The 24130-nt window shown below is 37.9% G+C and overlaps 1 protein-coding gene across 1 annotated transcript; it reads right to left on the reverse strand.

Annotated features, from left to right (window-relative positions):
• Nucleotides 1-13376: 13376 nt before the first annotated feature.
• LOC131791282 (uncharacterized) lies at nt 13377-15307 on the reverse strand. Its single transcript, XM_059108627.2, has 2 exons — nt 13532-15307; nt 13377-13442 (listed from the first exon to the last, which is right to left on the reverse strand). The coding sequence occupies exons 1-2, from the start codon at nt 15305-15307 to the stop codon at nt 13377-13379; spliced, it is 1842 nt and encodes a 613-aa protein (XP_058964610.2).
• Nucleotides 15308-24130: the final 8823 nt, after the last annotated feature.

The raw sequence follows: 24130 nt of genomic DNA on the forward strand, positions 1-24130 counted from the left end.
CTCAAAATGTTTTTCGTGGTTTTTCTATCTTGGTGTGCATAGGGGTACAGGTGTTTTTTCGTGACTTTTTTAATTTTTTACTCCTCCTCTCGCACAAGACCCGCTCTCGTGCTCGCCTCGCGCTTGCTTCTGTTTGACCTAAAAACGCTGAAAAATTGCGCCTGTTCTACAGATCCAGGCCTCCTCAATGAAACTAAGGGTTCATTGTTTTTTCTTTCTTGTCTTTCTTCATATACAAACGGATGGTAAGAACAAACTTTTTTTCTATAACCACATCAACATTCAGATGAGGAGGTCTTTCTCGGAGTAAGTCGAGAGTAATAGCCTTGGAAAATATAGCCTAATAATGATCCGAATTGGAATGAACACAGCTTTACTGGCCTTATCCCTGGGGATGTAAGTTATGGTTACTAAGCTTAAATTATTAACAACACTTCACTGAACAGTTGTTGTTTTCTTTCTTTCATTTCAACTGATGCTCAACAGTGGGTAAGTATCTACTTATTGTGCTACGTATGTTTATCCATTCCCTGATCTTTTTGTTTAAGATCAATCCTATTTCTTTTAAAAGAGGCCTTTGACTAGTATTTGCATAAAATCCAATTTGAATACTTATCATTTTTTTTTAAACTGATATGTAACTAAAATTAAATTAATCTTATGTTGTGTTTGTGACTTGTCACATAAATTTCTGGCCGCTGAGTAATTTTATTCAGGAGGTAGCTTGGAGGTTACAAGAACAATAAGAAATAATACGCTTCATTTTACATGAGGGTGTTCTATTTTGTTATTAAAAAAAGGAAAAGGGCCCTGAGACCGGATTCCTTTTTTTTTTTTAATGATTCTGACTTTTTTTTTAAAATATTTTAATTCTAACCATAACTTCCCTAGCTATTCACTATTCTCAAAATGTTTTTCGTGGTTTTTCTATCTTGGTGTACATAGGGGTACAGGTGTTTTTGGTGGCTTTTTTTTATTTTTTACTCCTCCTCTCGCACACGTGGCCCGCTCTCGCGCTCACCTCGCGCTTACCTCCGTTTGACCGAAAAACGCTAAAAAATTGCATCAACATTCAGATAAGGAGGTTTTTGTCGGAGTTAGTCGAGAGTAAAAGTAGTGGAAAATATTGCCTGGATAATGATCCGAATTGGAATGAACACAGCTTTACTGGCCTTTTCTCGATCCTTGGGAATGTAAGTTAATGATTACTAAACTAAAATTATTAACAACACTTGACTGAACAATTGTTGTTTTCTTTCTTTCATGTCGACTGATGCTCAACAGGGTGTAAGTATCAACTTATTGTGCTACGTATGTTTATCCATTCCCTGATCTTGTTGTTTAAGATCAATCCTATTTCTTTTAAAATAGGCCTTTGACAAGAATTTGCATCAAATCCAATTTAAATACTTATCATTTTTTTTAAAACTGATATGTAACTAAAATTAAATTAATCTTACGTTGTGTTTGTGACTTGTCACATAAATTTCTGGCCGCTGAGTAATGTTGTTGGAGCTAGCTTGGAAGTTACAAGAACAATAAGCAACAATAAGCTATATTTTACATGAGGGTGTTCCCGCCCTGAGGGCCCTGAGACCGGATCTCTTTCTTTTTTTTTTTTTTTCCAATGATTCTGACATATTTTTAAGTATTTTAATTCTAATCATAACCTCCCTAGCTATTCACTCAGATGTGTTTTAGTGGTTTTATTTTTCACTCCTCCTCTCGCACGTGACCGGCTCTCGCGCTCGCCTCGCGCTTGCCTCCGTTTGACCGAAAAACGCTAAAAAACTGCGCCTGTTCTGCAGATCCAGGCCTCTTCAATGAAGCTGAAGGTTAACGGTTTCCTCTTTCTTGTCTTTCTTCACATCATGACGAATGGTAAAAACTAGACTGCAACGCAGCTTTCCTGGTTCCCTCACAAAAAGTGATATGTTCACTCATTTAGATATGGAGTTTATTTAGACAACTCATTTGAGGATCAAAATTGTAAAAAAAAAATTATCCATTCGTCGGTCTTGCTGTTCAGTTCAATTCAAGGTTTTAAATGGGGAAAGTTAGAGGCAAAACTTTTTTCCGATGTGAAATGCCTTAGACCGCTCTTTAAGAGATCGCCACTTAAATGTTTCCTCTCTCTCCCCCCTTTGTCCCCCCTCCCCCCCCCCCCCGCCATACAAACCATACAAACAAACAAACAAACCTATAGGTCCTTTATCACCTTAGAAATAAGAAAATTGCCAACGGTTTATTTCATAATTTTTATCTTTTAAGGAGCAGGTGTATTACAACTTAGTACCAAATGAAGGAGATAATTAATCGAGAGTAAACACTGTAAAGTCAAAAACAAAACCAAAAAAACAAAATAAACTGCAGCCTGAGTGTAATCCAACTAAACCGTAAAAACTAAAACGAAATTAATGAATAAATAAACAAATGTCATGAAAGCGATCCAATTAAACCAGGTTAGCCCAGGACATCCTCAGTGACAATTATGATCAATGATTTCTTCGCTTGTATCGTCGAAAAAGGGAAAAAATCACCTGATAGTAATCTAATTAGGGCAGATCGTAGCATACCACGCTAAAATCATAAGGCAAGAGAGCATTAATTTTCTTTTGTGTCTTTTCTTTCATTTCACCTCATTCTCAACAGTTTATAAGCGTCGATTTATTGTGTTCTGTACGTTTATCCACTCGTTGATCTTGCTTTCAGCTTCAACTCAATTTTATCTGAAATAGGCATTTTGTTAGTATTTGCGTAGAGATCAACTTGGATATGTATACATTTTAATTACCTGAATTGAAAAACCTTACGCTACACAAACTTATCAGTGCGAAAGAACCCATCTACTACACTACTCAATTTTATTTCATATTTAGTCTTGCTGTAAGTTGAGCTCAATTCAACTAAATTTATTTTCTTCCGAGTCGTGTTTTCAGAGATTTGAATTTATAGATATAAAGTTGAATTTCATTGTCTTTCTGTACCGTTTTTCACTTGTGATATTATATTTAGTGAAGCAAAAGAATGTTTCTGAACATATCATGGAACTTTTTGCAATGAAGTCTTTAAATAATGGTTTTAGTACATCACTATGCAATGTTTGACTGATAAGTCATTGAGCTATGTTAGAGTAGTAATACTTACAATTGTTCTTATCACTTAAATTTGTATCATTAATGAATCATTTTAAAGTTTTCCCAATCAATGAAACTATTGGCAGCTTTATTAAAGCAACATAGCAAAGTTCTGAAATGCAGAAAATTAGGTAACACTAAGAATAGACCATGTTGTTCTAAATGGTGCGCATGGAACTTTCATACCTTAAAATTTAGATAAAGCGGTAGTTAGAAATATATATAAGTTCATAAGTTTTTGCATTCAATATTAACAATATTTTCTTTTATCATTATTTCTCTCTATTTTCCAAAATGAAATTAATCTCCAGGCTGTAAGTGCCCACCATTTTATTTATTTACGCGAATCACAGACATTCTAACGTTTGTACATGCCAAAAATGTTTTGAAGTCAGCTGTAATCTTAAAACACTAATTCTGCTTCTTTATTTCCTCTTTCTCCCTCAATCTTACCGGATATATCAAGGGGGTAAGCGGTTTTTACTTTCATCATCAAAACGAGCTTTGATCTGTAACACGTTTTACTTAGGCGCTCCGTAGTGGGGTCGATTCATTTTCAAATCGCTGTCAAGAATGTAGTGTGAGTGCAAGTATTTCACATCAAGCGTTCAAGAACTACTAGAAAAATATGTGAAGTTACTCTGCTGTGTGGAAGTGATAACTCTTCCACATACCTTCCACACGTTTTTAACTTGCCTTATGTAATTCATACATGGGCAATAAATAATGGTAATAGGACTGAGTGGAGTCCAATTCGGTCTGTAACCATACGAGTGATTATCAGAATCGGAAGACCGCGCAGCGGGAGTCGGATTTGTTAATTACGAGTATGATCACAGATAGAATTGGACGACTTGAATTCCTGTTTACAATTAGTCAGAACGATGACAAAATTTGAGAGGGAAAATAGACATCAGTTGTACGTTTTCATTAAAAAAACAACAATTAACTCGGCGAAATGCGCGACAACATCGCTTACTGTCCACTTACACAGGCATGACGTGTCCACTGTCCTGTTAGTGCTTAGATCGGGCTGGTGACAACCAATCACGTTGGAGAATTTTGTTATGGTTTTGATTAGAGTGACAATTTTGTGTAGATAGTGATCAGAACTCCCCGTTACGAGCGCCTGAGTACACGCCCAAATGCGTCTAGTGGAGTAACTCCCTTTTAGCGGTTGAGGGAATGGGACTGATAAGAACTGTGTCACTTGAATTGGGAAAAGCACTGGGTGGAGATGGTATTAAGATAAACTTTTTGGAAATGGGATCAGTATATCCCCCATCCTGACACTAAATTAATTGCAAATTACAATCAGTCTTTATTTCTGGTATTCCGCAAATGGTTAACTCGTCGTTCCTAAGACCTCTAAAAACATTATTTAAATTTCTCCCATAGTTATTATTCTAGATACACTTTCGACCCTATGGACACCAGGGAATAATACAATTTTCAAAGCGAGCACTTTGATTCCTTAAAAGTTCGTAGGCATACAATAGGACACTACGAGTAGTTAGATTATCCTTTAGGTCAGTTTCATATTCGCTTAGTGGAGTCCTTCGCTTAGTTTAGTACCTCTTTCGCATTAATTAGCCTCCTTGGGAAATACTTCTTCTTACAGCTCACCTGAATGCTAGTCGTGTTGATAAATACATGTTAGACTCTTCTTTAAGGACTACTCGATAATGATATCTTTTCCCTTCTTGGTTGTAAGTGTACTCAGCATGTCATAAAATATTAAAATTGTTTTAGTTTGCACAATGATTAATCCAAAAAGTGTCCTTTGGCAGCTGACTATGTTTTGGTGGGCAAAATACTTTCAAATGACCACAATTTTTTTTTTAAGCTTTTTTGTTAACGGTTGAATTATGGATTCGTTTTCTCAAGCGACAGTGACAATTGAAGATCTGCTTATACACCTTGTTGCGTGTCATTGCTAGTGTCTTTGTTATTGTTATGGTTCTGAATCAGGCGAAAATATTAAGCAAGCAATAATATAAAATGTATCCTTAAGCAAAGAGTAACTTGTCAAAATATTTCTCCCCATCTTTTCCCCCTTTGAAATCTGCGTTGGACTACAGAACGTAAGTAAATAAAGTATTTCTCGTTTTCCCCTACTTTTGAGTCTCACTGTCTAAGAAGTCCAGGTTAATATTCGACCACAAGCGTTATCTTATAGGCAGCACAATTTGAATCCAGGCCAAGTGTGGGAGAAGGACCAGTTTGGATACAGAATTAATTCATTTGAACTTTATGATCAATATCCGTTTGACTGACTCAAACGCATTTCAGCCTTCTTTGCAATAAAATTATGTTGAGCCCTTTGGGATGTCAAGGCGTTTGGTTTTTTTGGTTGTTTTGTTTATTTATTCATTCTTTTTGATTTCTTTCCTGTATTTTCATGTACACGATGGAATGATTAGGAAGGCGTAAGTGCCAGTTTTCTTTTATATGTTTTTATCAGTGTTTGTATAATTTCGAAGTCAAGCTGATGTCCAGTCTTAAGATGCTTTGTACAAACTCGACGGTTCGTCATGTTTCTCCTTTATTTCTCGAGGTGGGTGGTACAGTCTAATGCGTTCAAGAAGATTTCACTCTCGCTTTTTCTCGGATATTGAATGAATTGGTAGGAATCCCGTTTCAGTTAGTTTACTGTTTTTCTATTTATCTATTCTTTTTTTTTCTCATTTCTGTGCAACCATGAATATGATGGACACAGAAGCCGGAGGTAAGTTCCAACTTTCTTGTCTTTGCTTTTGACATAGTGTCACCATAAATTCAAAGTCGAGTTTAGGTCCAGTCTTTAGATGCTTTGTACATCTTACTTTTTTTTTTTACTGATTTGTATATCTCTTTTCTGTTTCGTGTGTACGAAGAAACTCAAACTGGACGGTTCGTAATGTTTCTCTTTTAATTCTCGAAGAGTAAGGGGTGAAGCTAAATGTTTATCGAAGTTGTGCGGCTCATAATCTGATTTAAATTCGAAAATGAAATAGTAAAATATGAGGCTGTGTTCTCTATGAAGACGATCTTTCAACTTTGTATAAACAGTTTTAGGTGGTCCTCCACACTCTATTTCTTTACCCCGCTTATCAAGTTTTGGATAAGTACTACACCAAATGCGAAAATGCCTGACTATTCGGTCGGACTGAGTTAAGTTGTATCAAAGCGAGGCTAGTTAGTCCGAGGGTTTTTAAGAATGTGGTACTTATGCGTGGTTGTCTATCTCATTCGTCTATTTACGCTATGCCCACGAGTTTTTGTGTTCCTTAGTCCAATAATAGGGAGGAAAATCAACATGCAGGTGGTTCTCGTGAGATAAAAGGTCCTTTCGAGGAACCATTCCATATTTTTCTATCAGAGCAAAATTTGGAAAACTGCTTTTGTCATTTTGTAATGAAAAAGCCAGAACTTGATTTGGTTCATATGGATTTCCTTCCTACCCTTAATCCTCCATATATTTTCAAGGGAGTGGTATCTTAAGACGAAAGAAAGGTCACAGTTTGTCATCGGAGTGAAAGCACCGTTTAGATGAACAACTATTGTTTTTTTTTCCTCTCGATGTTGTCACTGCGACTATCTGGTAGTGAAATGATCTGCTTTAGTGAAGGTATTTAGATCTCCAGGGTCAAGAGGTCCGCGATCTGACCTGGTACTAGCACCTTAAAGTCGAGTGGGCTGGGGTCGTTTTCCAGTTTCTGTAAAGCTGTTTATACAGCTGCCTCGATCGAAAAGTTTGTCAACAGTTCCATAGACCAGGAAACGTATTATTGTGCTTAGTTCGGAGACAATTTCTTTATTGCGGCAACAGTCACCGCAGGATTCTTGCAAAATGGACTCTTGCAAGATCTGTATTTTGAAAGGAAAATGGCAGAGTTCAGTGAGCCCTAGGAAATAAATAATGCTAATGGGACTAAGTCCAATGAAATAAGAACGAATAATACCCATGTGGTACTAATACGCCTCGCCTCAAAGGAACGAAATTGAATTCCCGGTTTTTCATTGATATCTGGGTTTTATTAATAGACTTTAGTCGTTCCGTTGCTTTTTTACTTTCCATCTTTCGTTTCTTATTCCTTTTTATTTGATTGAAGCTACCACTTCCCAATTATTATCGTGCCACTGTGATAAAAAACACGTAAATAATGAGATATATCTTCTTCGTGTTGCATTTATTAATTCTATGTTATAAACTAATTGTAGTTTTTGCTTTAGAGTGTTTACTTTCTTGATTGGTTTTTTATCATTTTCTTTTTAATCTGCTGCATTGGCCCTCACTTGTCAAATCAGATGGTGAGTAACGTTCTCGTTGTGTAATAATTTTCTCTTGTCATTAGCAAAGATAATGGTTAATGTTTAAGTAAATCGGTGTGCATGGTTTCTATTACATTTCACTTGCTCAAAACCAGTGGAATATCTAGATTGACACCGCTCAACAAGCGAACCGAGACAGAAGATTTGCCTACCTGTTCGTAATTGATAATTGAGTTTCATTGATTACTTGCAGTTTGTAGTTGATTAAAATCCATCGCATTCTGTTAGTGTGAGGGAAACTCGTTTAAAGTGCATTTTTCGAGCTGATTTTAGTCTTTTACCCCTGGGATTTATTGTGCAGGCTTTTATATCCCAGGGATGAGCCGGAAGACCCAACCACTCTGTATGCTTGAATAACTTAGTGACCCTCACAAACTGTGAAAGTTTGAAAGAAATCGGTAAGATGGCATGTGTCACGCTTGCCTGGTCTTTACGTGGACAGACTTATAGAAGCTCTTTCTGAAGAACCATTTCATATTTTTCTTTCAGAGCACTACGATTTGCAAACGATACGGCGCGCCCTCCCTTTTTTATGTTCTTTTAATCAAAATATTCAAGTAAAATCCGAATAAGTTTCATTTTCATCAACCACGGCTTTTGCCAGCCCTGTTACTCCCTAACGATATGGCCGAAAATTTCCCGCGCTTTCTGCTTTTGTGCTTCTTGTCGATCAGATCGTGTTCTTTCAGTGTTATTCAACTCCTGTCTTGATGCATTGGCCCACTCTGTCACTGAGGTGGTCGGTTTTTCTTTTCTAAGTAGCAACGTTCTCAAAAATTTGGCAAACTGCTGTTGTCATTTTGTAAGGAAAAAGCCAGAACTTGATTTGGTGGATTCTAATTCGGTCCGTAATCATACGAGTGATTATCAAACAAGGACGAACGCGCGCAGTCCCATTTGTCAATTATGACGATGATTTTAGACAGAATCAGGCGAAACGAAGTCCTGTTACCAAATAATTATAACTATTACAATTTTTTTCTCTTTAGTTTGTTTTATATCATTTTCTAATCCCCTTACTTTTTTTCTGTTTCTTTTCCCTTTCATTTGGGCAACTTTTAAAAATTAGGCTGTATGTAACATTTCTGTTACAGTTTGAACCCTTATTGGGGATAAGTTTTATCTACTTTGTAGATCTCAAAATAGCCGATGGGACTTTCCAATGAAATAAAAAAGAATGCTTCCCATATGGTACTAGTACACCTCGCTTTAAAGGGCCGAAATTTAATTCACTATTTTTCATCGATATCTGGGTTTTAATAATTAAATTTAGTCTTTGTTTCGTTTTTTTACCTTCCACCTTCTGTTTCTTTTTCCTTTTTATTTAATCGAGGGTACCACGCCCCGATTATTAAAGAGCTTTTTGCGATACAAAACGCATAAATAGTGAGAATTTAAATATCTTTTTCGTGTTGCATTTGATAATTCTTTGTTATAAACTAATTGTAGTTTTTGCCTTAAAGCGTTTACTTTCTTAATTGGTTTTCTTCTTTTTCCTTTCAATCTGGTGCATTGGCCCCCACTTGTCAAATCAGATTGTAAGTAACGTTTTCGTTGTCTAATAGTTTTATCTTGTCATTGATAAAGATAATGGTAAACGTCTAAGTAAATTGGTATAAATTAAATGGTTTCTCTTACATTTAAATTACGCGAGACAAGTGGAATATCTAGATTGACACTGCTCAACAAGTGAAACGAGGCACGAGATTTGCCTGCCTGTTCGTGATTGATAATCGAGTTTTATTGACTGTTTGTAGTTTTTGGTTGATACATACTTTACTGCCTTTACTTTCTTTAATATTTTTTCTTCACTTTCGTTTTAATCTGGTGCATTATCCCCCATTTGACAAATCAGAAAGAAAGTAAAAGCTAAGAGTGGTCCTGTCGACTTCCCGTCGGGAAAAAAGTCTTCTTTCATTTTTTGCCCATGGAAAGGGTTTAGGACACATGTCTCAAAAATAGTTTAGTTGTTCTCCAATTCTCTTTTTTTGGGTCGCTAGAAGCCAAAAATGATTTTTGGCTAGTACACCCGTGTGGACAGCGATCGAAAGTGTAAATTTCACAGATTTTGTCCAGCGCGCAGCGACTGCAATAATATAGCTCACGCAATTCTATCTTGCTACAAGTTACAAGGTGCCTTTAATCAGTTCAATGAGAAAATATGGAAACTTCAGCAGAAATATTTTTCATACAAGCGTGATCAGAGGAGATCCTTAGCTTCGACCTTTATTTGCATGTCAAAATTCACCAATTTGTACGAGAGAATTCTCAAAATGCAGGCGTTAATCGGGCTAAAAGATTGCCACAGACCCATGGGTATATCTGTAGCTTTCATCCACCAACATCTTAAAGACAACGCAAATCCACGTGTTTGCTTAATTGCGCTCTTGTGAATGATCGTTTGCATAATTCTGAAACTCGACCAAGATCTCCTTTTGACCGATCAAACTTCGTTTGTTTATCCTCTACGTTGAGGATTTCAGGTTTTCATAACAACTGAATGAAGAATAGATGCCGAGTTGTCCTAAAACGTTGCGTAAACGTGATCGGTCGTAACGCTTGCGCACTTGCGTGACTTACAAAGTAGACAAAGGTGATCGGAAGGCGCCTTCGAGATAGTTTTCGTTGAAATATCTGGTCATGAACTACGCGCAGTGTGGAGAAGCTCAAAAATTAAAGAATAAAGTTAGGCACTCTAGTCACAAGAGACATATCGCCTTATTTAAAAGGGCCCACAAACAAGTTGAGATACGTTACAGTTTTATTTACCAAAACAACACGCATACACTCAGAGAGAATTCTTGCAGTTTCTCCCGAGATTTTGCACACGGAACGCGATGAACTAGCCCCTCTTTATACCAATGTATTGCGTGACGTGATCGTGCAATTTTTCCCTTGATATACGACTAACACCGCGGAACCAAAATTAGTTAATGTAACGTATTGGAATCGAAGGTTATTAAAATGGACTAAAAAATTTTACATTTTACTGAAAATCTTATCTTTTAAAATGTTTACTTGATTCATGAAAAGCAAAGATTGTTGTGGCCGCGGGTATTTCAGCCCTGATTTCTCTCCCGGAATTCTGAGACGTCGTATCGATTCATTTGAAGTACTACCAGCTATCCAGCCAAATCCTCGAGTACAAGTTAACTTTGTTTTGGTCCGGTCATTTTGGTCCCGATATGGAAAAAATAAAACAGTTATCGAAATGTTTTACACTTCGGAACACTTTCGGAAACATTGGAAATGCGGTGAAAGTACTTGCTGGCACTCAGAGCACAAGGGAAAATGTGAGGCCGTGAAAGAAAGCCAGACTGACTGGAGATGTTTTCGGAATTATAATTGTAGTCGGATCACACGAGTAATATATTTTCAATTTCTCGAATGCTAGCTAAAAATTGATTTGTAAGGGCCTCTCTGGGCTATCTGCACGAGTAGACAAAACCAGAATTCTCCTAACAAAATCAAAGGAAATATTGTCATGACAAATTGTTGTCTCGAAAAATTTCAATGCTGTCAATTTTTTTCGTCAAGGCTTGCTTTGCTCACGAGACCAGCCGGCATATTTTGCTAATGGACTCAAATTCTAGTTGCCAGGATTTATCGTACGTCGTTTCAAAGTTATAAAACCCACGAGTTTTGCAACAAAAGAAAGTAAAAGCCTTCTTGATAAATTTTAGTCAATTCAATAACAAGCTGGTGGTAGTTTTTACGACAAATGGCGTGGAACACTCAGTCTCCTTACACTACCTCACTTTTTCCATTGTGCTCTGGATGCTCAAAAATACTTTTACTACATTTCCAGTGTTTTCCAGCTGTTCCCATGTTTAGAACATATAAATATCTGTTTTGTTTTCCGTTTCGAGGCCAAAATGACCGGACCAAAACAAGCTTAGCTTGTACTCGTAGAAATCAGGGCTGAAATACCCGCAGCCTCAACAATCTTTGCTTTCTATGAATCAAGCAAATATTTTAAAAGATAAGATTCTCAGTTAAAAAATTTGAAATTCGTTAGTCCATAGCTTTTGATTCTAATTCGTTACATTATCAAATTTTGGTTCTGTTATGATAGTTAAACAAACGTTTGGCCTCGTTTCTAAAGGCTTTAATCTACAAAAACCTCGTGCTACATATACTTCACAAAATGGCGTCTTCACAGAACGAGTCCGCTGACATATGTGTTGACGGGCACTAAAAGGTATCGGTATCCCGGATTAACAATAACATTAACAATGTAAATTACGAGTACCGGTAAAGTTACTTAAATGAAGTTTCCAATGTTTGACTTTCACTACATTCACCCCTTCCTATAAATTGAGCCTATCTACAGGGCGGCGCTCTCGCTGTGATCTCCTCAATTCTGTGGGTTCTGGTTCTTTAGTTGGTTCTCGCGTCTTATCAACATGATGATCGTTGACGGGAGAAAACTCACTAGAAATATTGGGTTTAACGACTGGGAGCTGGATTGAAGAGGGTGGTTCTAGAAGTTCCACTTGACCACAAGGAGCAAGATTCTTGGTTGAAACTGTTGTTTCTCTGCCATTAGGATAACGAACGTGAGCGTAGTGAGTATTGGTCTGGAGAACATCAGCTTTTTCAACCAGAGGATCAAACTTACTGTGTCGTACATGACGCTTTACATAAACAGGGCCAGGTTCAGCCAGCCAAGAGGGGATCGAACTACCTGTGGATGAACGGCGTGAAAAGTTCAGGAAACGTTCATGCGGAGTCTCATTCGTTGCGGTGCACAGAAGAGAACGGATCGAGTGCAACACATCTGGCAGGACCAATTGCCACTGTTCTGCCTGAAGTTTCTTTGACTTAAGAGACGTTGTAATCGCCTTCCATACAGTGCCATTGTACCTCTCAACTTGACCATTACATGTGGGGTTATAACTGGTTGTACGACTTGTAGATACACCTTTGCTAGAGAGGAATTCCCGTAACTCTTGACTCATAAACGAAGCCCCTCTGTCAGAATGCACATAGGCAGGCATACCAAATAGAGAAAACAATGTGGTGAGACACTTTATAACGGTCGGAGTAGACACATCAGGGCAAGGGAAAACGAACGGGAACCGTGAAAACTCATCAACAACATTCAGGAAGTATTTGTTCTTGTCGTTGGAAGGAAGTGGCCCTTTAAAGTCAATGTTGATTCGTTCAAAGGGTTGGGTAGCTTTTATAAGTTGAACTGGGTCCGGGCGGTGGAATACCGGTTTACATTCACAACAGATTGGACAGGAGTTCACAGTCCTCCTAACATCTTCTAGAGAATAAGGCAAGTTCTTGACTCGAATAAAATGCCATAATCGGGTAATCCCAGGGTGACAGAGCGAATCATGGAGCTTGTAGAGAGCATCACTGACGCTAGAAGCACACGTGGCTCGTGAGAAGGTATCCGGTGCTACATTATCTCTGCCTGGTCGATACTCTATGTCAAAGCTATAGCAACTCAGTTCAATCCTCCAGCGCATTATCTTGTCATTCTTAATCTTTCCTTGATGACGCTGGTTGAACATGTAGGAAACTGACTTTTGGTCCGTTTTTAGAGTGAAGTGGGACCCGGTGAGAAAATGTCTCCAGTGCCTGACCGACTCAACTATTGCTTGAGCCTCCTTTTCTACAGCAGAGTGTTTCAGTTCACTACCTTGAAGGGTGCGGGAGAAAAAGGCTACAGGTCTGCCCTTCTGATTTAGGGTAGCGGCTAGCGCTACATCTGAGGCGTCTGTTTCCACCTCAAATGGAATACTCTCGTCTATGGCAGAGACAGCAGCTTTGGCAATGATCCTCTTTAAGTCTTCAAATGCTTTCTGTGCTTCAGAAGATAAAGGAAATGATCTACAGCTGGTTATGGGTTTAATTCTGTCGGCGAAACAAGGAACCCATTGAGAATAGTAAGAGAAGAGTCCCAGACATCTATTAAGAGCCTTTGAGCTTTGCGGCAGTGGGAGCTCCAGTAGAGGCCTTAATCTTTCGGGGTCTGGACTAATAGAACCATTTTCAATGACATATCCCAGTAACGGCAGTCGTTGAGCAGAGAAGACGCTTTTGCTGTCGTTGAATTTAAGATTCGCCTTTTGAGAAGCCTCCTGGAATAATATGAGGTTAGCATCATGGTCAGCTTGATCCTTTCCACATACAGTTATGTTGTCGATGTATGGAAACACAGCTTTCAAGTGGTTATCTTCAACAAATCTCATCATTTCTCTTTGGAAGCAGGCTACACCGTTGGTTACACCGAAAGGAAGCCTGGTAAACTGATAAAGCCCACCTTTAGCTTCAAACGCAGTGTAAGGCTTGTCATCTTCTCTTAAAGGTATTTGATGATACGCACTCTGGAGGTCAAGGGTACTGAACACTTTGTACTGAGCTATTTCGTTGATCGTATCACTGATCCTCGGCAGCGGGAAAGCATCTAGTTGGGTGAATCTATTGATTGTCTGGGAATAATCAATAGCTAGGCGTTTCTTGTGATTCTCATCCTTTGTGACAACTACTTGTGCCCGCCAAGGGGACCGGCTTGGCTCAATAATGCCTTCCTTGAGCAACCGTTCTACTTCATTGCCAATGAAGTTCAGGTCTTCTTTGCTGTAGCGCCTGGACTTTGTAGCAATAGGATGGCAGTCGGCAGTGAGGTTTGAAAATGGTGATGGCGGCTCTATGTTCAGAGTAGTGAGACTGCATACCGACAGCGGCGGATTTGTTCCGCCATACTTGAATGTGACACTATCATGTTGAGACTGAAAATCGAGTCCTAAAATCAGATCAGAGCAAAGCCCTGGCATAACCAACAGGCGAAAGTCTTTATAAGTTTGACCTTGGTAGTTAATAGTAACAGAGCAAGAGCCCTCGGTCTTTGTACTTAACAAAGATGTTGCCATGGAGACCTGGCTGACCGAAGGGTTAACAGAGATAGCAGCTACTTCAACAAGGCTTGGATGTATGTAGCTTTCACTGCTTCCGCTGTCAAAGAGTGCTTCTACACTCCAGACCTTGTTGACAACAACAGTAGCAGTTGATCCTTTAAGAGATTGGGGAATTCCTACGGTGGCAAGAGTAGGTGGCCAGAGAGCAGCTGAAACTTCGCTGGGTTTAGATGCCTTGCTTCGGCAGACTTTCGCAAAATGTCCCCTCTTTTGACATTTATTGCAAATTGCATCTCTGGCTGGACACTTGGAACGAGGGTGTTTAGGATTTCCACAGAAGAAGCACTTTGAATCAATTGCAGCGAGTGTGGAGTCTGACTGAGCAGAATCGACTTGGATTGGATTCTGAGCGGTCATTTCTTGTGCTGAGGCTGCAACGCTGACAGGTTGAGGGACAGAGTAACTCTCTGAACTGCGCATGGCAGAGTCGAGCGCCCTGGCCTGGTCAAACATCGTTTTCAGATCTAGAGTTTTGTTTTCTAGTAGCCTTTGGCGTATTTGGTTAGAATGTAGCCCAGTAATGAAAGCATCCCGTATATATTCCTCACAATATTTGGCAGCGGTGACAGATTGAAAGTTGCAGTCTTTGGCGAGAGTTTTGAGCGCTTGAAGATATTCGTCTAGAGTTTCACCAACCTGTTGTCGTCTGGTAGCGAGCACGTGTCTGGCGTGGATTTCGTTCGTCGGCTTCACGAAAATATTTTGAAGAGTTTCGATTGCAGATTCGTAGTCGGCACATTCTTCTACATATTCGAATACCGCAGGCGAAATAAAATTTGTCAGGACTCCAAATTTATCGAGGCCTTCTTCCGTCAATACGGCGAGGAAATTTTCGAAGGTTCGACGCCAGTGAATCCACGATTTTGATGCTCCAGACGTGCTTGGATCGGCGCTGAATCTCTCGGGCCTGAGGACTTTATCCATTTGTTTTTTTTTTTTTTTTGTAGATTAAATTGTTATGATAGTTAAACAAACGTTTGGCCTCGTTTCTAAAGGCTTTAATCTACAAAAACCTCGTGCTACATATACTTCACAAAATGGCGTCTTCACAGAACGAGTCCGCTGACATATGTGTTGACGGGCACTAAAAGGTATCGGTATCCCGGATTAACAATAACATTAACAATGTAAATTACGAGTACCGGTAAAGTTACTTAAATGAAGTTTCCAATGTTTGACTTTCACTACAGGTTCCTCGATGTAGGTCATCTGACAAGGGAAAAATTGCACGATCACGTCACGCAATACATCATGCTGGGTTTGTCCAGTTGATTCTGATGGTCGCAGAGAAACGTCGAGTTTGTCAGTCAAAACCGTTGTGGTCCATAACACCGTAAAATCATTAATGATGGAAACAGATTTTTAGAAAGGAGGGCTAGTTCATCGCGTTCCGTGTGCAAAACCTCGGGAGAAAATGCGAAAATTCTTTCCGAGTGTATGCATGTTGTTTTGGTAAATAAAACTGTAACGTATTTCGACTTGTTTGTGGGCCCTTTTAAGCGACGCGATATGTCTCTAATGACTAGAGTACCAAACTTTATTCTTTAATTTTGATCTTCTCCACACTGTGCGTGGTTCATTACCAGATATTTCAACGAAAATAATCTCGAAGGCGCCTTCCGATCACCTTTGTCTACTTTGTAAAGTCACGCAAGCGCGCAAGCGTTACGACCGATCACGTTTACGCAACGTTTTAGGACAACTCGGCATCTTTTCTTCATTCAGTTGTTATGAAAACCTGAAATCCTCAACGTAGAGGATAAACAAACGAAGTTTGATCGGTCAAAAGGAGATCTTGGTCGAATTTCAGAATTATGCAAACGATCATTCACAAGAGCGCAATTAAGCAAACACGTGGATTTGCGTTTCCTTTAAGATGTTGGTGGATGACAGCTACAGATACCCCCATGGGTTTGTGGCAATCTTTTCGCCCGATTAACGCCTGCATTTTGAGAATTCTTTCGTGCAAATTGGTAAATTTTGATATGCAAATAAAGGTCGAATGAAGAAGAGTTGTATGAAAAATATTTCAGCTGAAGTTTCCATATTTTCTCATTGAACTGATTAAATGCACCTTGTAACTTGTAGCAAGATAGAATTGCGTGAGCTATATTATTGCAGTCGCTGCGCGCTGGAAAAAATCTGTGAAATTTACACTTTCGATCGCTGTGCACACGGGTGTACCAGCCAAAAATTATTTTGGCTTCTAGCGACCCAATTTTTGAAACATGTGTCCTAAACCCTTTCCATGGGCAAAAAATAAAAGAAAACTTTTTCCCGACGGGAAGTCGAGAGGACCGTTCTTAGGGAGAGCGGCACTTAATAGTTATTAGCGTAATGATTGTTACTGACCAAATAAAATTGCTACAAACAAGTCGAGTCGAGTAATTGTATATCGAGAAGAGTAAATATTTAAAGGTTTTTACCATACATTACATTAAGAAACAATTCAAGTTGTGTTTACTTTGTTGCTCTCAGAATAGCACAGACAGTGTTAAACATTATGCGAAAAAGTATAAGTTTTGATTGCTATCATGCAATTAACTTCACAAAACATCTGAAGATTAAAATTTCCTTTTTGGGGGGTTGTATTTAATGATTATAGGTATTCATTAAATTGCGTTTGTACTCAAGTGTACTTACTTCCTTTTCTTTCTTTCTGTATTTTCCTTTAAATCTTGCGCGTTGACCCAAATTTGGGAAATTAGACGGTAAGTAACATTTTCATTCCTTCTAAGTAGCTATTAGTTAAGATAATGTTTTCTATAGGATTGGAATTGCTTGAGGCAAGTTGAATATCTATTTTGATATTAAATGTAATTAACAATTGAAATGTAGTGCAAAATTTGCTTTCTGCCTATTCGTAATCTCTAATTGAGTTTCATTGACTAATTGTAATAGTGTTCTAGTTTGTTTACTGTCTCTATAATTTTCGCGACATTTTCTGACCAGTTCAGATCTTCTTTTCAGTGAGTTGAAATTTCGGGTGCTTAAGACGCATAGTGTAGCGGCCGACACAAGCGAAGCAAATTTCACCGACAACTATGAGTTTCGCTGGTGAAGACGCACTATGAAGCGAGGATATATTTTACGGAAAAGACTTGAATCGTTTTAATAGCGTAGTCGAGGTATCCAAGTACTTATCGTAAATTGAAATATGAAATAATAAGGAAGAAGCTAAGCTAAATTCTAAGATACGGACCAACATTCCAATCATTCCGATATAAAAGCAAGATCCCAAAAGACTAGCTAAAACTCTAAAACAAACTCAGAAAAGACTATCTTCAACGATAAAGGAGAACCGCTTGCAAACGAATTCTAACAAAACTAATAACCGAGTGAGAAAAAACGAGCGGCTTACTAACAAAGCATGAACAACGTAAGCCACGTGTTACAAAGTTGCAAAGAAACTGGTATAAAAAACTGGGCGAAACTGCCGAAAGACTAGATGTTTAAACAAGTACGAAGAGAAGAAACATAAGCATAACATAACAGTCTCGCTTGTGAAGGTTTGACCAAAACGAACTTCGAGATAAGGTGGGCAAAAGGGCGCTTTTCGATAAACACGTCTTATCGTTAGCCCAACGCAAGATAACTAACTAAAATGCGGTTCTGGGTGGTACTTAGAGATCACGTCCCTAATGGACAAACAATAACGTCACTATTGCGGTTTAACACGTTTAACACGAAACAAACTTATAACAAATCAATGTCCGGTAGCAAAGGCGTGGCAGCCGTTACACATAGTATCTTCTCGCGATCAGTAAAAGAAAGCGCAGTTCGAACCGTTACTGAATTTTTTTAATTTGAAACTTGTTAAATTCTGCTCGCGCAGAAAATTTCAGTCAGATGATCGCTTAGTATGTGAAAATCCACTTACAATTCATCTTGTCTAGAATTTATATTTTGCGTAGCATATCTTTGCTTAGAGCACTTCAGGGTGAGTTAAACAACCTACGCACGGCATGTTCAATCTTTTAGTTAAAAAAGTAGAAAATCACTCAAGTAGGAAAGTTTCATTGTGTAGTGGTATTTGCCTTTTTCCTTTTGCGATCATTGGCCTTTCGGTACGTTTAAACTCTAAGCAACTCATAAACTAGGTTATACAATACGGTGAAAGAAAACAAAATTCTATAATTTATAGAATTTTGTTATCTTACGCCATATCAAGTATTTAAAAGAATCAATTTGTTGCCTTAGTATTATTTTTTTGTATGAAACACTTAAATTGAGCTAACAATTTATTTCTGTTGCTCTTTCCTCTGTAAAATCATGGTTTGTGGACGATTTAGCGGGTAAGAAATTATTTTAGTTCATACCTAGATCATGTTATTGAGCAAAAAAAAGTGAAAAGTAAACAACCCTTCTCGAAGCCCTTTTCTTTTATTCTGTTCAATTCAAAATGCTTTGCAAGATATTATAATCTCTTGATGTCTGAAAATATGCTCAAAGACATAAATTAATTAGCATTAATCGATTTTATCATATGGCCCGTCTGGCCCTGCTCGCGTGATTCCATAGAAAAGCTGACGTGTGTAGGACCGGACGGGTTTGCGTGAGCCGGCGCCCGTTTCTCGAAATGCCTGGTAACTTAACGGTCTCGAGGCAATACTTTAAAATCAAAATTTTAGGAAGAAAGAAGCAGCCTGGCAACCTTAGTGTTCCATTTTGTTTCTTAAGCTAAAAGTTTTATTGTAGAATCGTTAAAGCATTTGAAACCATCTTGAAGAAAAGCAGAACAGCTTTACGGGCCCGTTAAGTCACCAGGACCCCGAGAAACGAGCTACCGGTTCGGAAAAACCGCCCGGCCCTAGTGTACTTGGGCAAAAAATATTAAATGAAAAACATTGTCCGCTTTTGTGGCCAAAAATGAGTGACAGCAGAGAGTACAAATGGAAACAAATGCCACGTTTTTCGATGAAATGTGAGTTTCCTGTTCTAACTCGAAAACAGAAAGGAAAAGTATTAATTGTAGAATCGTTTTTGTGGCTATTCCGCGTTCGCCAGTATATCGCGTAGAATTTACGAAAAAAAAAATCGAAATTTTCCACACTGAAAAGACATACGATAAAATGCGTAACGACTTAGTTAGGTCGGGCTGGATGGGAAATATCTGGCTTTCGGTCATAGCACTTGGACCTCTGTGTTTTGCTCGGTCCGTACGTCATGACCTCGAGCCAAATACTTTCCCGTCCGGCCCTCCCACTCAGTCAATTAGTACACAGTTTCTCACAACGGCTTTAAACTGATAGTAAATTTCAGTTGATTCATTTTCTCCTCTTTTCCATGGGGTTCACCAACGTCTAATTGACATAACAGGTCGTAAGTAGCATTTTCTTTACTTTTCCTCATTCATTTTTACATTTCCAACAAACCAGGTACTATACGACAGTCATCATCAGTCATCATATATTAGACTCTCTTCAGAGTTATCATCATTTTTGCGAAAGAGTAGATTTGTAAAAGAAAAAGGTTTACTTACAATGAACTGGTATAGTTTTCGCCCAAGTCAATATTTTTGATTGCGGCCAAGAGTTATACTTTGGCAAAATGTCCTTTTTACTATTGGTGGCCCACAGCATGTTAAAGACTCTTATCTGGTCAGACTTCATCATTGACTGCCAACATGGTAACCATTTGAAATACCCAACAGTTGTGGCTAGTGTAATAGGATGCGTAGTCATACTACTGGCTCTTCCATTAACAAGACACTTTTACTTGACGATACCAAACTGAAGAACAATGTAAGCAATAACAAATGTGCATCACTAACTAACATATCTCTTTCTCCTATTTCCTACCTTAACGGGCAAATAGATCGTAAGTATGTCTTATTTTTATAGTTATTCGGCGCATTTCACATGTCTTTTCACTACTGCAGTAACAGTCATGCAACATATATGTGTCACTGTCGCTTACTTTTGTAATAATGAAGGCTACAATTTCGTTTTATTGATATTATTATGGATGAGAAATTATGATCATCAATAAACATGGCATTCTGATATTCGCCTTGCTTCCTAACTTATGGTTGGAAACTTGTTGACGTCGTTTTGAACTAGGCTCATGTGAAAATACATATTCAGTGTGAACCATAAGTAGATAAGGATCAGATTTTGATTCAGTGGCTCAGTTTACTAAAAGATTTAATTTCGTCTGTGGTAGACTGTAAAGTTGAGGTGTTAGTTACTTAAAACTAATTATGAGAATTAAAGCCATAATCATGAAAATGGTTTCATATCAGAATTATTTAAAGAGCAGAGGTCTTAGCCGACTGATTAATGAATATCAACTCTCTTAGCAGTTAATTACTTTCCTTTTATCTATTTTCTGTTCTTGATTTATGTTTTTTCTTATTCCTTGGCCTTGGCAACTGTGAAAACTATTAGGACGTAAGTACATGTTTCGCATATCTATTTGCATGGCACCTTCACAGTACGTTTACGTTAACATATTTAAATAAAGTACAGGTGATAAACGAAAGAAAAAGTGCATAGCATTTCTCAATAAAGAAATGAATGCTTTGAGCAACAGATGCACGTTTTAATTTAATTTATTTTTTATAACTTTTATTTACATGCCACTTCTGCAATCACTTAGCTGGTAAGTTGAATTTAGTTTGTCTCGTGTAATTCTTATTCTTGATAATCATGCTCAAGACAATCAAATTTTCCTTTAGTACCTAAGATCTTATTTACAACCAGACCGCGTATGAATTGTTTACTCTTTTCGGAGTGCATGTCGATTAAGTGTTGTAAAAACAAAGCCAGGTTATTATCACGGCGAATCAGAACAACGAAAAATCACTGGAGCCTCAAGAATCTCATATTCAAAGCAAACATTTGGTATCCAGGACTGGAAAACGCACGTGATCATGTAAAATCAAATTTGCTGAGAAGCTGTAGTGCAGGACGAGGCGTAGCAAAACTCCGATGTTACCAAGGATTACTTCTGAAACTCCCATTGAAAATCGCTTTCGCTTACAATAATACAGTTTTAACCAGTGAAATTTATGCTGACGTCCATCAATGTGTTTAAGTTTACTTTTATGCTTTATTTTGAATTTTGAGCTCCACTCGTGCTTACGGCATATTTATTGGTAAAGACTTCCATGCATAACTGGCCTCTCATCCTGTGATCGGCTGGTGACAGCTGTTGAAGAACATTCGATTCAGCAATGCTAACTTTCTCAACTTCCTGATAGCGGCTGAATCTCGTCCAAGACTGCAAACAAAAAAGTTCGCGGTGTCTACATTAGGATCATTATAAGGCCTGACAAAAGCAGAACAGAATTAAAACAAAGTTTAACATAAGTAATTCAAGAGCTGGTCATACTACGCATAAAATCGGCGTGAACGAGGTTAAACAAACATTTAGAAATGCAACCCATCCTTGAGAATTTTCTCTTAAGTTCTGGATAATCTTTTTCCAAAATCACATCCTTCTCTGGGAAATGTAAATTTAGGCGCTAATACTCGCTTTCCATGTGTTGAGAAAGTACTGGAACCTAATTCCTTTCCTAAAAAACAAAAGGGGGGGGGGTAGAATTTTACGATGAATTGTAATTTCATAACTTAAGCTATGTTATTAGATCATTAACTGCTCCTCCTTTCTTATCTTATCTTTTCTGTCTAGCCAAATTGGAAGGTATCTATCAATATCATCCGTTCCTATAAATAAAGAACTCTCCTGTGGCTTAATATACACTATTGACTCTCTGCACCGGCTGATTACTGATCAGCAAATTGCAATCGTAAATAGCAAAGAAATATCTGTGTGTGTATCAGTGACAGTTAGTGATAGCTGTTAATGTTATAATGTTATTATCCAAACGATTTTACCGATGTGGAAAGTATTAGTATAAAATCAATACCAAAGTTCTGTATTAAACGATAGTTGTATAATTATCATCAGATATCAGTCATACTTGGCTGATTTTTTGTTTGATTTAACAAATTCTTTTACATAATTATCGATTTCAATGTAAAATATTGACGTATCAAATTAAACAAACTGGTTGGTTCAAATATGCACATGAATAGTTACTGGATTAAGATCTTTTCAAAATTGTTTTCCTCTTTCACGGCGTTGTTTCCGGATTCATAAGCGGGTGAGTGCGACGAGTTCAGTTTGTTTGTTAAGCTAATGATGTGTGTAGTCAAGTATTCCATGGCTATATTAAGCCGCTTATTTACTCACCGAATGTGAATCTTTCTTTTCATGTTCACCTAACATCCTCATCCGAACTGATATAACAGATTGTGAGTAACCATGCTTAAATTATCATTTATCAGTACGCAGGATAAAGGGTCGATGGTTGAAAACAAACGAATGGATCTTAATAGGGGAATTCAGACAGGATACTCTTCTCTGAGTATCATTAGATTCATGGACAAAGATGTTGCATAGAAATAAAACTTTTAATTGTTATAAAAAGTGAATTTCAACGTTTCAGGCTTCGGCCATCAACTGGTAAAACTTTTACAATAAAGTTGAAAATCAAAAATTGAAAACGTTAAAATCCTAGTTTGTTTCTTTTAACATTTTTGCACAGTCATCCATTTGAGCAACCCAAAACAGTGTCATTTTCCCTGGCTTTATAACATAATAAATCCGTGACTGATGTTGAGAAAACACGAATGAGGCTTAATATAAATAGGGAGCTGTAGGTTGGGTGATTTATAAGCTTCAAGCCATCAATCCTTTTTAACCTGGAGATGTTAGTTCGAAGTCTCCATGGAAATTAGAAACTGGGGATATAGACACTAACAATTACGTATTTTGGTATCCTTTGACAAGCAGCAGATTAATGCAGCAAAGGAAGTAAAGAGCATAGGTAGAGTGATATTATGACATATGACCCTGTGCGCACAACTTATTGTTTTCAAAGGTTGTATGGCGTGGTCATCTTGGAGTGACTGCGAAGAATGCAACGAGTACCGGGAAAGAGTCGGTAAGTGACAAGAGGGAGTTTTGGTGAATTTGTGACTCACAAGTGCAATGGCGGGTTTTCGCCATTGTTTTACAACTTCAAAAAACTATACAGCATTTATAAATTTTTATTCAAATGGATAAACTCTTATGTATCGATTGTAATGATAACTAGGCAGGAACCTTCAGCAGTTATTTTCAAGGGATGTTTTCTTTAATAGAAATAAGATGACTTTATCTCCAAGCCTTTATTACCTTTAAAAGATTATCTGGATAACCTTACTTCTAGAATTTAACTGCTCAAGAACTCGGGAATCACGGCCTTGTAAATGTAAGTAGTTTTTTGAATGAGGAGAAAGTCAAGGACCCATCTTTTGGTCGAAAATGCTGTACAGATATCCCTCAACTGTCCTTTTATTAACTTCCAAACTCTGTAAAATACACTTTGTTTTTACCAAACGAGTAAGTAATGTAGATTGGCCACCGTAAGTAGTTCCCAAGCTGATGTCTCGAGTGTTAGCTCTGACGAAGGGCTAACGGTCGTAACGTCAGCTGAGAAAATCTTTATGGTGACCAATTTAAATTTAAATTAACCCTTAGCTCAAAAGTCAGTCGGTTACCTCTAAATCATCGCCTTAGTTTAAATGCTCTTTAAGCGGCTTCCCTACACCTGAGATACTCTGGACTAAGGCTGGGTTGAATCTTGGTAACAACAACATTCTCACTATTGATCAAGTGAGTTATGGAAATCCTGGTCAATAACATGCAGCGCTAAAAAAGTGAAGGGAAAAATGAATCAGCTTTTCATATTACGGT

Source organism: Pocillopora verrucosa, chromosome 11 (assembly GCF_036669915.1).
Source record: "Pocillopora verrucosa isolate sample1 chromosome 11, ASM3666991v2, whole genome shotgun sequence".
In the NCBI taxonomy this organism is placed as follows: Eukaryota; Metazoa; Cnidaria; class Anthozoa; order Scleractinia; family Pocilloporidae; genus Pocillopora; species Pocillopora verrucosa.

Bases quoted from the DNA above. Each gene is read 5' to 3' on its own strand.
- LOC131791282 (XM_059108627.2), bottom strand. From the start codon at position 15,307: ATGGATAAAGTCCTCAGGCCCGAGAGATTCAGCGCCGATCCAAGCACG. The intron at 13,443-13,531 runs GCGAATCTTAAA...TGGTTCTATTAG, and splicing joins TCCAGGAGGCTTCTCAAAAG to TCCAGACCCCGAAAGATTAA.